General features: G+C 35.0%; 1 protein-coding gene across 4 annotated transcripts in view; it reads left to right on the top strand.

Annotated features, from left to right (window-relative positions):
* Positions 1–16,997, top strand: part of mbt (serine/threonine-protein kinase PAK mbt) — a 116,408-nt gene that overhangs the window by 76,219 nt on the left and 23,192 nt on the right. For all 4 annotated transcript variants that reach the window (XM_090399149.1, XM_090399151.1, XM_090399150.1 and 1 more), the window contains one exon: positions 15,925–16,023. In XM_090399149.1, the coding sequence (XP_090255275.1) occupies positions 15,925–16,023 (99 nt within the window). The remainder of the gene's footprint in view (positions 1–15,924; positions 16,024–16,997) is intronic.

A 16,997-nucleotide genomic window follows, 5' to 3' on the forward strand; every position in this document is an offset into this window, starting at 1 on the left:
TAAAGGCTCTCTATTTAGTTTCATGCATTTTATGCTTTTAACGTTCATGCATATTCATAATCTTTGTTTCTTATTGCTGATTTTTATACCAAATTTATTACAACAGTTAAGAAATCCTTCATTCTTATACTGGATTTATTTAGGAAGAGTATCATCATCTACATGCAATAAAACAACTCGGGTTAAAACCCCCAATTTTGATATCAGGTTTAATTAATGTCTTTTCTTCATAATGTGATTCGTATAGATTATTATTTTATGGTATCTCCATGGAGTCCAGAGACTCATCACGTCAGACAAAAATCAACTATTATACACACAAATCCTATCAAATCCTATAATACCTCTCCTTGAATCCATTCACCCTCAGCGAACTCACAACTGGCAATTCATTCCACTCACTCACCACTCCATGCAAAAAATCTAGTCCACACACCCCTACTAACTATACTCTTACACAACTTCCACGGATGGCCGCTAATTCCCTGACTATTTGTCATATATTGAAAATTTTCACTTGCATCAGTTTTATAAAACCCCTTTTAAGAAAGTTTCTATCATGTCCCCTCTTTTCTGCCTATCAACTAAACTTTGTAACCCACAAACCTTCAACCTATCTTCGTAGGGGGTATTTCACAGACCTGTCACCATCTTGGTCATTCATCTCTGAATCTTTTCGACCACCTCCTGGTCTCCAAGAAACCCAGATGACCAAATCTGTGCACAGTAGTCAAGATGTGGCCAAATCATAACCTTTTAAAGAGGGATAATAGCTTCCTTATCTTTACCTTATTTTCCTTACCTTCCTTATTTTACCAACTTTTGCACCCTCTGAACTTCAACTCTTTGTCTGCCATTATCCCCAAGTCCCTAGCCTCACCAATTTCCTGCAAATCAATACCATCAATATGATACACCATATGCATCCTTTTCAACCATAACCTTACAAATTTGCAACGTTAAATTAACAACCATTATCCTTTGCCCTAGAGGATAAATAACAGCGGAGATAATGTGTACACTTTTCTCACACCTGATGTTATTCATTGTAATTTTCTTAATCATCAAATTGCTACTTTTGGTCTACATTAACTTTGATGTCTGTAATGATTTAATGGCATGGGGGATTAGCAATGACTCTTTTGTAGTAGATTTTTTATGTAATATTACACGTGTATTAAGTTGACTTTGCTTGTTTTTTGAATAAGGGTTCACATGTTCTGTTCTGTCCATGAATCCTCTTTTAACTACCATCTTGTTGACTTAGGGGTGTTGGTGGATAGGGAGACGAAGTTCAGGGGACACATTGCTAAGGTGTCCAAGATTGCACATAGGATTACTTAGTTATTGAGTATGTTTGGTTATGTACTCTTAAGGAGTATTATGATATTACTACACTAGGATATTATGGTAGTGTTACAGAATACTATGATAGTACTGCATAATTATATTTACCTTATTACCAGCTGCTTCTATAAACTTCCAAAATTAATTTTCTCATCATTACTAAAAATTGTGCTTAAATAGCTGAAATATTTTCTTGTGATTCAGAAAAAATTTCATAGTAGAAGTTGAAGCAGTTTTACTTGAGGGTATGGTACATGTTTAAAAACTGACAAATTAAATTAAATTACCTAGACAGTATTCTAAATATAGGTGGGGATATCAGAAGAAAAATTACAAAAGCAAAAAAACTAAACAAATGACAATTACAATTAAATATATTGTTTAATTGAAATACCTATGATTAGGTATTCTTCTATTGGTGAAACTTGAACTCTTAACAAGTGCCTTTTCATATTAATGAAAAGATGTTGCTTATATTTGAAATGAGGTACTGTAGATGTATCTTAAAAATATTATACACTAATAATGCCACAAATTCAGTAGTGAGGCAAACAACGGATTCTTTTGTCTTAGTCCGAGAGATATCATAACAAAGATTTATAGAAAATAACTCATTGAGCTTGGTCATATCAATAGATCTAATAGACTGCTTGTATTTGAAATGATGTTTCTTTAAAATATCATACACCAACCTCACAAATTCAGAAGTGAGACAAAGAATTTATTCTTTTTTCTAGTCTGAGAGAGCCCATAAAAATGATTCATAAAAGACAATTCTTCTGGCTTGGTCACATCAGGAGATCTAATGGACTTATTTGCATGCTGCTGAAGGATATTTCCAGAACTTAAAAAAAAAATATATATATATATATATATACAATATAAAAAAAATTGGATAAACACTTCATTTATAGAACTGAAAGCAAAGTGTAGATAAAACAACTGACTGGAGGATTTTTATGGGGAAAAGATACTGATATCTGCCTCTTTGGCTCTATTATGGACTATGGGATAGGAAGAAGAGGGTTGTAGTTGTTGAGAATTCTGCTGGTGTTTTTCTTCATGTTTTGGTATCATATATCCCTTTAAAAAAAAAAAAAAAAAACAGTAACTCATATACACTAGTTTGGGAAAAACTGCTGTAGGTAATTCAAATGACACTGATGTGTCTCATGGAGCAACACACACAGTCTTCATCAACATGTTTGCAACTATAAGAATGATATATGATGATCTTAGTGACATGATTTCTTTCTGCGGTTGGATTATTGTTGACTGAAGGAAATATTTGCGCTGAAAATGCACCGTTGAAACAATTCTTACTGGTATGGAAACATTCATATTCCATTTAACTTTAAATTCCATTCTTATCTAAACCTTGTTTTTTTTTTTTTTTTACCAAGAAGTGGTGTCAAAACATTCAAGAGAAGAACCAAGCATATTACAGCCAGCTTTTATTTAGATCTCTATTTTTCTTTTTGGCATATACTAAAGTTAGAAATATTTAGTTGTGTATTATCAGCACATTCAACACTTGGAAAGGACCAAAAGCAGAAAATTTTTATCAAATTTATAGGATTAGTCATGCTCTTTTGCCTTGCTAAAGATACTGGGTGTAACTTCTGTCCAACCCTGCTTTCACTTCTTTTGAACTCAAATGGATTCTATTAGATTGTTATCATTTTGGACAGATGATTATAATAAATGCCTACTTACATCTCATTATTCATTACCATTTCAGAAAAGTATTCTCCAAACTGTATACCAAAAAGTCTTTTACAATCAATCATGCAATTCTTTATCTAGTAAAGAAAATCCATGAGTAATCAGCTTCTAAAGTATTTTGAAAATCTTTGAACTAAATTATTATGTGACACCTCAGGAGTCCAAGGACTCCTCATGGGAGAGCACGCTACTCCACTACAACTCACCATCTCTTACTTAATCCTCCAGCTACATGAGTCTACTTCCATCAACATGCGCGCGCGCGCGCACACACACACACACACACACACACCACCATCTACTACCCACCACTAATAGTATATATTGTTTGTAAATTGGGTATTCTCTGTCTGATTTGCCTGTATGCAGGAGGAAAAACTCCCTGCTACCTGTATATGAGATCAGCTAACTCACCTTAAATTGAAAAAGACCCATATAAAGATTCTTATCATGACAATGAAAATTAAACTCTGTTCTTTTTCACTCAAAGGGCCTAACGTACCATCATTCTTCCAATTGCACTATGGAGGCACTTAAATTATTGCAAATTTACTTGATCTTATAGCTTACATCACCAAATTTTGGGCAAATTCCATGGAAAAATTTGAAGAAACTCAAGCAGTTGCTCTTGATAACTCAGCTTTGCTCTGTTGATTTTGTGTACAAAGGTCTATTAAGTTTGCTTCTTTGTCATGGTGTCTTCTGCATGCGTTGCTTATTCTCTGTTCATATCGTTATGTGTAATGATGAATTATCCTCGAAATTTGCAACTAATACTAGAACTTCATACGGTTCCATTCTTTCTCGTCCTCTTCATTCTATGTTTGATGACCTTATCCCTGACAGCAAATCCAATTCACATTTTGCTGATAACAGTACATTGAATTTCTCTTTATTTCACAAAACCCTGACGCACATTAATCACAAAAATCTCTAAGTCTACTTATATGACCTAAATTCAGTGTCAGACAGCTTTAATTGCAAAATTCATTTTTTTCTCCTGCAAAAATATTCTCTCTCCCACCCTCACAACATTTTTCTTTTAACACCACTCAAATATCTGGTTTGCCTTGATATCCAAGAAGTTAGATTTTCTTTTTTCAGTCAATGCTAATATTACTTTAAATCTGAACATCTATTAAATCCATATAAATTGAAAGACTTCAAAAATAGTACCTATGACAGATAACTTGCAAGAAAATACACAAAAAAAAAGTTGAAATTGCATATTTCATCAAATTATTAGTGATACAATAAACACATTCAAAAGGAAGAACATATAACTGATTTTTTTCGTGTTTACAGCAACAGTCTTGAGCTAGAATAGTAACATCTAATTACTTCCAATGGCATTATATTGCTAAGGAACTCATATACAAAAATGTGTTAAAAGAAAAGCTGTGCTCTCCAAGGAACAACATAAAGGGAAGTCATGTCATGTTCAGCAATTTGCTCATATTCTATAACAATGTAATGGCTAAGTTGGATAAAGGGAATAGATACACTACAAGGATGTCATTTGAAAGGCTATTGCATAAACTAGAACAGTATTTCTCAAACTGTGGTCTGCAACGATGGGACAGGTGGTCTGCAGGCAGACTTAAATTATTTAGATAAATATATATTTTTTAATTATCCGAACAAAACAAATTAAAATTGAATAAGTAAGTAAAAATTATTGAAATCAAATGGAGACTTAAAAAAAACCCAACAAATAGCATCAGAATGTTCAAAACTCTACAAATTTAACAGCGGAATGACGAATAATAAAAGAGGTGTGTAGTGAACAACGATATAGTTTTATTGCTTCTGCCTTACCTTGCTGTTTTGTCAGATTTGAAGTGAACATGTGTTATCCACATTTCAATCAATTGCTTGTTGATTGATTGATTTTTATTATTGAAGGTTTCCTTCCTTCAACCAAGGCTAATTATATCTTCAGAAGTGCTAAGTGATACTTGGGCAAAGTGTGTCGTGAGTTAATCTCAGTATTTATATATTTTTCAGTAACGTTTTTTAATAATGGAAAAGTGGCTTAGAACTTGGACTTTGAAAAGAAGAGCAAATGAAACAGGTGATGTTAACCCTAATTGTGATACACGTGTTGTAATGGCGAGTAAATCCGATACTATTAATGTAGAAAAAACAAGCAGTTCAAAGAAAAAATACAGTAGGAAATATAACAGTTCATATTTTGAATTCAGGTTGTGGAGATGAAAATGAACAGAAACCTCAATGTCGTTTGTGTTATGAAGTGTTGTCGAACGAGTGCATGAAACTTACGAAACTTTGATATTTAGAAACTAAACATTGTGATGTGAAAAATAATCCAATTGAATTTTTTTTCAGCGATGCTTCATCATCAACAAATTCCTGACGTACAGGATATGATAGTACTACATTAAAAATTTACATTACTAACTTCCTATCTACAATTTTCCTCCAAATCAGTCTGTTACTTGTCAAGACTCCAACATTATTAGATCTTATATTTCTATCATCTAAGGCACTTTGTACCGTATCAATCCACCTATATCTTGGTCTTTCTCTGGGTCATTTTCCTGCCATCCTGGCAGAGAACACTTGTTTTGCCAATCTTTCCTTGCCTATTCTGTTTAAGTGATGACCATACCACTTGAGATTAGCTCTGCCAATGCACTCCTGGATGCTGACAATGTCAAGTTCTTTCCTAATATCCTCATTTTTAATATGATATTGCCATTGATGCCATCTGTTCATGCCTCTAATCTTTCTCAGGACTGATATCTGCAGTCTCTAGTCTTTGGTCAAATGTTTTACTTTTGACCCAGCTCTCAGATCCATAAGTTAAAACTGGTTTGAACACTGTCTTGTTCAAACCAGTTTTAACTGGTTTGAACAAGACATCAATCATTCAATTGACTGCCTACCATGCCAGCTTTGTTGATTCTGTTGTTTGTTTCCATATTTAACTTACCATCTTCAGTAAAAATCATGCCTAAGGAGCTGAAATTTTTTACTTGTTCTACAGGTTTCGCATTCACAACACAGTTGACATTTTTAACAATTCTACCTATTGTCTTTGTCTTTTTAATGCTGACCTTCATACCATATCTATTACAACAGTTATTCAATTTAGTCAGGGAATCTTGCAGACTTGTACTGGATTTAGAAGTATAACATCGTCCGCATAAAGTGAAGAGTTGACATCAACATCTCCAATTTTGATATCATGTTTAATATCACTTTCCTTCATAATGTGATCCATATAGATAATGAATAACAGAGGGGATAATGTACATCCTTGTCTCACGCCAGATTTAACATTAAACCATCTTCATGTACTTCAGTTCTAACTGCTGACTTACAACTCAAATAAAGTCTAAGTATTGCTTGATATAATGCCCCATTGACACCAAATAACTGCAGTGTTCTGAATAGCTTCTCTCTTGGCACCTTGTTATAAGCCTTTTCCAGACCTGCAAAACTTAAATACAGATATTTGTTATATTCCCAAGATTTCTCAACTATTTGTCGGTACACAATAAATAACAGAAAAAACTCACATAAACACTAACTGACAATTCCAAAAAGCGCCACTTAGGTGGCCTTTTTTGGAATTGTCAGTTAGTGTTTAATTTTGAGCTTAATGTACTGAAGATGCCCGTGACACACAGGCGAAAATTATACTAATAAATAATCTTTCTACGCGAGTTTTTTCCGTTATTTATTGTGTACCGATATGTCTACTCACGGTTTACCTCTTTTAAAACTTTCAACTATTTGTCGTAAAGTGAAAATCTGATCCTGACAGCCTCTATTTGGACTGAATCCAGCTTGTTCTTCACCAAACTTCTCTTCGCAATCTTTCTCAACTGTTTCTCAAGTATACTTGCATATATCTTACCAGGAACACTCAGTAGAGAAATATCGCTGTAATTCTTACATTCAGTTTTATTTCCCTTTTTTATGTATGGGTACTGTGAGAGCTCTACTCCAACCATCTGGAATTCATTCCTCTGTCCAGGCTTTCTGAACTATGCAGTGCAGCTACTGTAAGACATTTATACTGCCATACTTGAGCATTTCTGGTTGAATATTATCTACTCCTTCTACCTTTCCACATTCAGGCTTTTGATAGCTTTTTCTACTTCAAGTATTGATATTCCACTGTGCTGCTTGTTTCATTTACAATTTTTCAAAGTAATTACTTCACACTTGAAGGATATCTTTTTCTCCAGTTTTCATGTGGCCTTTCATTCATAATTCCTTTTACAGTACTCTTTCCTCCATTTCTGAACTTCTTCAACAACCTTCAGAATATCTTGCCACTTCCTTGATATTTATTTTCTATGTTCTTACCAAAGTCTTCCCATGACTTTTGTTTATCTAGTTTTACAGTGTTTAACTTTTTTTACATTTGTCTCTGTATTCTCTAAGAGCAAAAGCTGACTTATTTGCCAGGAACTTTTGATATACTTTCTTCTTTTCCTTCACTGCTTCTTTAACTTCCTGTATCTATTATGGAGTTCTGATTTTTCTATCCTTAAAGACAACCTCACCATGCCTCTCTGACTGAATCAATCGGTGTTTTCTTCAAGGCTTGCCACCGAATCTCCAAGGTTGGGTTCCAGTTCTCAAACTCTTTCATTTTTTCTTGAATATTGTTTGTGTATTTTAGTCTACAGTTCACATCTGAGAAATGCTCAACTTTAATTCACTTTAAAACTTTCTGACATTATTCTTTTCAATATGAAATTCAATTTTATCATGGTCAAGACTAAATAGTGATCACTTCCAATTTCAAATCCTCTGTACACTCTGGTGTCCTGCACCAGGGAGAAAACATCACTATCAACAATAACATAGTCAATGAGACTTTTTTTATTCCTTGCCTCTTCTGTCCATGTGAATTTGTGTACATTTTTATGTTGGAACATGGTGTTAGTAATAACCAGTCCAACTCCTGAGCAGAAATCCAACAGGTATTTGTAATTATTATTAGCTTTGCTCTTTTCTCCAAATTTTCCCAAAATATTTTTATATGTCTGACACTCATTTTCTACTCTGCTATTTAGATCCCCAACAAGGACTAACTTTTCCTTTTTTCATTGTGTCAGTTGCTTCCTCTAAAGCATCAAAAAATTCCTCCACTTCTACCTTAGTAGAACCTTCTGTGGGACCATAGGCACAAATAAGTCTCATTGTCCAGTTCCCCATTCTGATATTTGTCCACATCACTCTACTTGAGACTGCCTTCCATTCAAGAAGATTCCTCGTATTTAGTGTCGAATACTATGGCTACTCCTTCTTTTCCTTAATTGTCATTGCCTGAATGTAACATTTTCTATTTATTACTCAGAAAGATCTCTCCAGTTTTTGCTTTTTTCTTTGTCATCCCTATTATGTCGATCTGGTACTCAGCTCAACATAATAGGGTCCTCAGCTAGCTCGAGCTGAGGACCCAGTTCCTCAGCTGAGTTGGGATGTGTTTTAGGATTTGTTCTAGAAGCTGACTCTTCACTGTTTGCCCTGATCCCCTGGCGACAAGGGGAGGGGCCTTGTTTAACCGGTCGACGCCCCAGCTGGCATGAAATTCTGTCATGTTGTCCCATCATTTTATGTTTTGGAATTTAGCTGACCAATAAGAATACAATTTGGTCAGCTAAATCTCAAATTGCCAGCCCATCCTCATTCGTCTAGTATCCACGTAGATACCTATCAGGGTGCACCACGAGAAGGTGAAGATTGGAAATTAGGTCAGAATCCCTGGTCTGTTCTTTGCATTCCTTTAAAGGCTACGTGGAGGTCTCCTCTCAGTTATATATCTCTGACCCTTAAGCACCCCCTCCTTTCATCAGCCAAACTCTGCAGATTACATGACTTCAATCTATCTTTATAGCTAACATTCCACAGTTCTGAAATCATTTTTTTTTTCAACTGTTTCTGCACCTTCTCCAAACTATTTTCATACCCTTTGAACCCTGGTTACCAGATTTGAGCACAGTAGTCCAGATGTGGCCCGATCAAGGCCTTACGGTGGAATTGCTATAATTTTAATCAGCAGAGATAATGTTCATCATAATATTGCAGCAATCCTCTGAGTTGTCTTAATCATCTTTGCGACATGCCCCTTAAATTTGAAATTTCATTCCATTATAACCCCAAGATCCTATGCTTTCTCAACTCCCTCCAGCATACTTCTATATATAGAGTATGCAGTTCCCAGAATTCAAAATCTTACATATAGCAATGTTAAAGTGGATCCATGTTCATCTGCTCACATTTTCAACATATTCAAATCCTCCTGAAGAGCACTACAACAGCTTCACATCATTCACAAACAACTGAATATATCCTTGAATTTCAGTGACAACATCATTGATATAAAGATTGAAAAATAGTGGTCCCAGCACAGAGCTCTGTGGAACTTCACTAGTAACTTTCCTTTTCCCTGATGTTATCCGTCCATTATCAGACAACCAATTGCTAATCCACTCCATGAACTTAATATCCAAACCCATATGTTGAAGCTTAACCCTTTAACTGCTATGGTTGAGTTAACTCGAGCACAGAAAAAAATGGCGACCTTGCTATGATCGAGTTAACTTGATCGATGAAAAATTGATTTAACTCAATTTTTCATCCCGCATACAGACAAATCTGCCCTACAGAACACACACAATTTACAGACAAAAAATACTAGTTGTGGTGGAGGGCGGTAGATGGCGTTAATGTGGATGATTGGTAGTAGAGGTTCGGGTGGAGACTGAGAGTTGTACAGTAGGTGTCCTCCCGCAGTGAATCTCCGGACTCCTTTGAGGTGGCACGAATAATGATAATATGCAGCACTATGCATAAACTACGTGACTGCGGGGATTTCCGTGATGTCACAATATGGCGGCTACCAGTAAATATCCACGTTATCGTACTAATGATCAAATTGATTAATTGTTAACAACAAATGAGTAGGGAGAAGAATTGTCCGAGTTAAGTGAATTGTGTACTTCAGATGAAGAAGATCCTGGTGATTCTACATAAATTAATGTGTGTAATTTGCTTAATCAAGTGGACACCCCTTGATTATGCAAATTTTATAAAACACTATTATTGCCATTTTTGTGAGTGAACAAGTATATCAAGAATGTAATGATGCTGTCCAGACTTCTTACTTCAGTAAGAATTTTAATCAATTTTATTTATAAATTTTTTGCAAAATTAATTCAGCACATGGAACAATATCAGTAGAATATAAAATCAGCAGTTAAAGGGTTAAATATCAGTTTATCATATGGTATGCTATCAAATGGCTTTTCAAAATCTAAAAAAATTACAGTGTATGCAAAACACTGTGTATATGAGGGGGCTTGAAATGTTCTGATAAACACCTAGAACAAAAATGATATCAAAACAACTGATATAACCACAAGAAAGAACATATCTTAAGGCTCATTAATCTTCCCATGTTTCATCAAATTGTAGTAATTTGTTCTTTTTCTTTTAGGATATATAAGAAGACATTAATTCTTCATGGTGATTATGATAACTTTTCCGCACATCCTTGTATGTATATATATGTTACTGTGAAAGACTGAAATTAGAGAATGTCGATATTCTCCTGTGAATGTCGACACATACCAAATACGTCGGTGAAAGACCGACATATTTAGTTATATTATTATACATTCGAACCATCGCCGGTATATGTCGACAAGCATAGATAAGCTCTGGTGGGGATCGAAACGAAAAGCCGAGAACCTAACTTAACCTACCACGTCTTCATATCAAGTCCTGATTGAACAACACAAGTTTATTTCTATAAAAAGAGCAGTCGCAACAGAGAATCTTCTACTGCAAGGAACAAAAATGTTACGAACCTCAAAAAGAAAATTTCCTCCTGCTCAAATTAGTGATACTGTACGAATACAAGTCCCTGATGTCGACCGTGGTCGTACAGATGCCCGAAATGTGTTGGTGGTGGTTGTTGGAATAGAAGACTCCGACTTTTATAAATTAGCAAATTTATAAAAGCAGTACCCTCAAGCAGCTTTATACCCGTAATCAGTTTGTAATTTGTAAAGAAAAGTTGCTTTCCATAGATGAGATTTCTTCTCAAGAAATGTCACTGAGAGAAGCAGCTGCAACTAATTCGAGAAGTGGAGGACAAGGCTATACACTCTGTAATTGCAAAAAGAAGTGTTCCACAACTAAATGCAGTTGTAAAAGCAAAACTTTCTCCTATTTTGACATATATCATAATATTATTTCTCCTATTTTGACATATATTAAAAAATTGCATTTTTGTCTTAACGTAATAAAAATATTTTTATTCAACATTCACCATCATGCATGCTGAATGTCGACATTTGCAGGTGTAAGCGAGAAATAATGATATTTAGTAAATATTTTGTACATACACCAAGCGACTATGTGAATGCTGACATTCACCGGAGAATATCGACATTTGCCAGATATTGGTCTTAATTTGTATGTAAATGACATTGGAAAGAGCTTAAATGGTGATATACAGTTGTTTGCAGATAATGCAAAGTTGGGGAGATTTATGAGAAGTAGAGTAGATACTGTAGCTTTGCAAGATGACCTAAATAGAGTGACTGATTGGGCAAGTGTGGGGATGTCAATTTAATGTTGCAAAGCATAAGATTTTAAAATTTGGGAAGCAAAGATGGGATGCAGAGTATTCGATTGGCTGTGATATTTTAGAGGAGGTGGAGGAGATGAAAGATTTGTGGCTTATGGTGGATAGAGATTTGAAAATTCGTGGACATTTTGCTAAAATTGTGAAGACAAATTATGGGAATGATTCAGAGAACACTTGCATGTAGAAGTAAGGATGTTTTGATTCCATTGTTAAGGTGTTGATCAGGCTGCATATGGGTTATTGTGCACAGATTTGTTTGCCAGATTTTCAGAGGGATGATGACTGCTGGTTTCTGTCTCTGGAATGTGGAATATGAAAACAGATTGAGAGAATGCAAATTACAGAGCCTAGCGGATAAAAGGAAGAGAGGACACATTATCGAGACATATAAGTGGGTAAGTGATAATTACCAGATTAGCATGAATGAGATTTTTCATAGAATATCTGTAGACAGGGATTGAACGAGAGGCCATCCCTGGAAGCTATATAAGATGGGTGTGAGCAAGGGGGTGAGGAGTAGATTTTTTTGCATTGTGATTTGTCGGTTAACTGGAATGCATTGCCTGAGAGTGCAGTGAGTGTAGATAGGGATAGTGAATGCAATTGAGTCTAGGTACAATGAGCTGTGCATATGAGTGGGACCTCCCAGAATGAATCTCTTGACTCCATGGAGGTCTATTGATGATGATGATAATAATATGCATTCTTTTACAAAAAAAAAAAAAAAAAAAAAATGCTGTGTGATATATGCACTACTTGGAAATAAGTCAAAAGATACTCATCATGCCATGTTTGAGCCGGTATAAATTGGAGGAATATGATGCTCACAAGTCAGTGCAACTGCATCTGGGTGAAATGGCTGCAAGAAAGGAATTGACAGAGTTTGAAAGAGGTATTGTAATAGGATGCCATGTTGCAGGCCTATTATCTATTTGGCAAATTGTTTACAAATTGGGCCATTCCAGTTCAGCAATCAGTGATACCATATTGAGATGGAAGCGCAGAGAGTTCACTGCGACTGCTACATACAAAGGATACTTGCCAAACATGCTGTAGAGTGCTACAAAGGGTAATATGTAAAAATCACAATTCATTGGATGACATGTTGAGTGAAGAATTCTGGGCATTGGCTGGAACAAGAATCTGCACAAAAACATTCTGAACCAAGGCTCACAACATGGTAGGATTGCAATGTGCAAGCCCCACATTCCCTAAACCAACATTCAATGTCTTCAGTGGTGCAAAAAGCATGTACAGCGGGATGTGGAAACTTGGAAAGCTGTCTTATTGAGCGACGAATCACACTGCACCGTCTACCGAGCAGATGGATGAGAATGGTGGATGTCCAGTGAACATCTTTTATCAGAGTGTGTAACCCCAACTGTGAAATTTGGAGGTGATGGTATGGTCCTGTCTTGTTTCCCCGGTTTGGCCTTGGATTTCTGTGGTGCCATGAACATTGAACTCCAACAAGTATCTGAACATTCTGGATAATGCAATGCTTCCTACTTTCTGACATTTCTATGGAACTGACCATTATCTCTTTCAGCAAGATAATCCACCGTCATAAGAGTGCTGTAACGGTGTGGTTTGTGGACATGAATGTCACCATGGTGGACTTTCCTCCACAGAGCTCTGATTTCAATCCTTTTGAACATCTGTGGGATGAACTGGAGCATTGAGTTCATTCAAGCAAGGGATGTCCTTCCCACAATAGTCCAGGATTTCATTACATGCTTACAGGAAGAATGGTCCAAAATTCCCATTGATCACAGTCATATGCTGGTGGAAAGTATGCAAAGGATTGCTGCAGTTTATTTCAGCAAAAGGACATCCTGCATCTTATTTAGGTGGGTGCCATGACTGTTTGTTCCTCATACTGTGGTGTCCATTGACTTTTTCGAAGCAGTGTAATATACATCATTTCACAAAAAAAAAAAAAAAAAGCCACACACGCAAAGCGTATTGTTTTACAGAAAAAAAAAAGGGCTGTATATATATATATATATAAATAAGAGTTTGATAAAGCAAAAAACTGGAATAAGATCGTGACGATTATTTTATTTAAAAACACTACATTGCATCCTGATGGATGCAGTGTAGTGTTTTTTTTTTCCTTTCTGTAAAACTGTGTGTGTGTGTTGGGTGGGTGGGGGGGGGGGCTTTTTGTAAAATATAGAATTTCTTCAGGTATAAACATGAAAACTAGTAGACAAACAGTAAACACTTACAAAGGTGACAACCACTATGTAGTTATACAAGAGACTGATGTTTTAAAATATTTCTAATTGTTCATCGAGTTGCTACACACATTGTACATATTTGCATGTGTGTGCACACTCAAAATAAGAGAACCTTACTTTGAGATATTTTCTATATCATGAAGGAGTTCATAAGTGTTAGTTTTACATAAAAATGCTGTCAAAAATAACTTGAAACTTGCATTATATACATATTGATGATGTTTAAAAATGTGTGTGCCCAATGCAGAAAGGATGTTTCATGGTCAGATGAGCACCTGCCAGATGCACAGCACTTGTGAAACACTGCCCAACATGAATGTTTTAAGTGATGTAAGGAGAACAAGAATAAAAGCATGAGAATGAGAGCAATGTAAGAGAAAGGGAGAGAGTAGGACTAAAATGAAGAGAAATGGGGTGGGGGGGACACAGAGAAACAGAATCCTTCTCGGGATAACTGTTACCTCAAATCTCTCTCTTGGCACAAATGTATTACAAATATTTCCTCTTCTGCCTCCAAATATGTATTGTTTTGATCCAGCATTACTTCAACTTCAACCAGCTCCTTACCTTATACAAATCTGTCTGACCATTGAATATTGCTCTTACATCTGGGACAATGTCTCTAAGAACTCCCTAAAAATACTGGATTCTCATACTGAAAGGGGCAGATTGAGTAATGACCCTACTCACTAATACAATCCACTCACTTTCACATAGGCATTCAGTTTCCCAGAATTCATCTTCTGTAAATACTTCTGTAGCTTGCCGTTCATCAGAATTGGCATCAGTAATTCCCACATTCTGTCAGACCCATCCTAATGTGTGCATCAGCCAATCAACATACTCTTACAGTTCAATTCCAAACATACAGCACAAATTTCTCCTCCCCTTCGTTCATTTTCTTCATTCCCCGCTGCCCTCTGGAACAGTCTCCCAAAGATTATATTCCCAAAGAATATAATCCACAGCTCTTCAAGTCAATTGTAAACAAGTCCCAGCTTGTCCATCCACAGTACTAGTGTGCTATAGGTTGACAAACCTCTCATGGATGGGTTTGCCATAAATATCAGGCTGAGGACTACAGTTCCTGTGAAACATGGTCAGTTCTTGACCATATTAATAAATTTGAGGGGACAAAAATAAAAAAGTTTTATACAAAGATCACCAGAATGAAAATTAAAATATTGTAATTACTATCAAAATAACCGTTTCATGTTGTAGCAGCAAAAGTCCTAATTTCATATAGATTAGCTTCATTACAACTGTTGGTGCCAAATGTAGAATGTCAATATACTTAGTATTTAGATGTTTGTATTTCCCATTTGTGGAGGTGCGGTGAAAATTAATTATAGCCTAGTCCTAGAATTTTCATTGATTTTACAAGTACTCCTTAAAGCAGATATTATATATTGGCTGAGTTTGACCGGTTATTTTGGAGCTTTCCTAGTTTGGTGATAAATTTGTGCTTTGAATGTTAGTTAATTGGTGCTTGTTTGATATAGGTTAATTGATAACTTTATCATTAGTTCTATGGAGTTCTGGCTGTCCAGAGTTTAAAAAAAAATTACAAACTTGCATCAAACATCTGAATATTTTCAGTGACCGAAAATATCCAGATAATAGACAGCAGAGTTCTTTTAGAATTAATAAGAGCTACGTACTATCCCATCTCAAAAAATCCTATCAACTAGAACTAGGGATAAATTTGTTATTGGATCTAGAAAACCTCCAGCAAATAACCATTCAGCTAGTAGAAAAATTTTCCATATACTTGAAGTAGATAAATAGTTAAGATCTAGTAGTAGAATGGCATTTGAATATAGATATTTCATCTTTTATGAAATCCAGTAAAAGGCATATTAATTAAAGCATTTGAAAAAATTTTGTATCTTCAGTTTTTCAAATTGCAAAAAGATGAAATCATGAGCAGATGCAAACCTAATACATAATAATTGTTACTTTATTTAGGAACCACTTCCTAAGGGTACAGTTGAAAGACCTCCTGGTAACAAATCCCAAGCAGGCCATGGACATCACTTAGAACAGCAGCGACTTTCACATGAACAGGTAGGTACTTATGGAAACATTAAAACAAGAAATTTAATATTTAAAAATTTTTTACTAGCAGTGATAGAAAACATAGCAAAAGTGTAATGATAAAAGAAAGATAAAATTTTGATAAAATAATTGAAAAATGGTATTTAAAGGTGATTTTTTGTAGGATGCTTTGAGCAGCATGTTTTTCCTTGAAAAACATTTGAAACAATGAACTAAAATATGTTCTATTTGTTAATTGTCACATTGATTAAGTGGATCGCATTCCTACTCTTTAACAAGCAGGCTGTGGATTTGAATTCCACTGTGGCAGTATGAAAGTTTGGGGCTTAATGATTTTTGTCACTCACATTCTTCCAACTTACTGGAGACCTGGTATCAAAACTCAGTTCTACAGAATTCTATATTTCAGAATTTGTAGATCGGCTTCAGATTTCAGTTAGTCTTTAAAGTTACATGTTAAAGAATTTGACAGCATTATTCTTCAAATGGAGAAAGTTCTAACTATATGGATAAGTGAATAAACACATTGATTGAATATGCCTGTTACCTATTCTTCTATTTGTGAAAAAGCTTTATTCATTTTTAAGTTGCATAAACAAAGGGGAGCCAAAAAAGGGGAACAACTGTTAAGAAATTTACTGAGTAGAGATGCTTTGATTAAAAAAAAAAAAAAAGCTGCTTATCATAACATTAAAATGCAAGAAGAATCTTTGAGTGCTGATACTGAAGCATTAGAATTATAATTTGCTTAATTTTCAAAAGCTGTTTTCATAGCTTTGAATAAATAAATGATTAAGCATAAACTATTGTTTTGTTTACCTTTATTTAACATTGGTATAGTCAAATTTTATTGCTGAAAGCATAACCCTGTTTGTAACATATCTATGGGGGAATAAATTCCTGCTTTGAGTTTCATTTTACAAGCATACGCTAAGAACAAATTTAACTCATAAAGTTGGAAACTACATATAATTTTAAATATT

The sequence above is a fragment of the Typopeltis vanoorti genome, chromosome 10 (genome assembly GCF_054136105.1).
Source record: "Typopeltis vanoorti isolate ZY-2024b chromosome 10, IOZ_Tvanoo_1.0, whole genome shotgun sequence".
In the NCBI taxonomy this organism is placed as follows: Eukaryota; Metazoa; Arthropoda; class Arachnida; order Uropygi; family Thelyphonidae; genus Typopeltis; species Typopeltis vanoorti.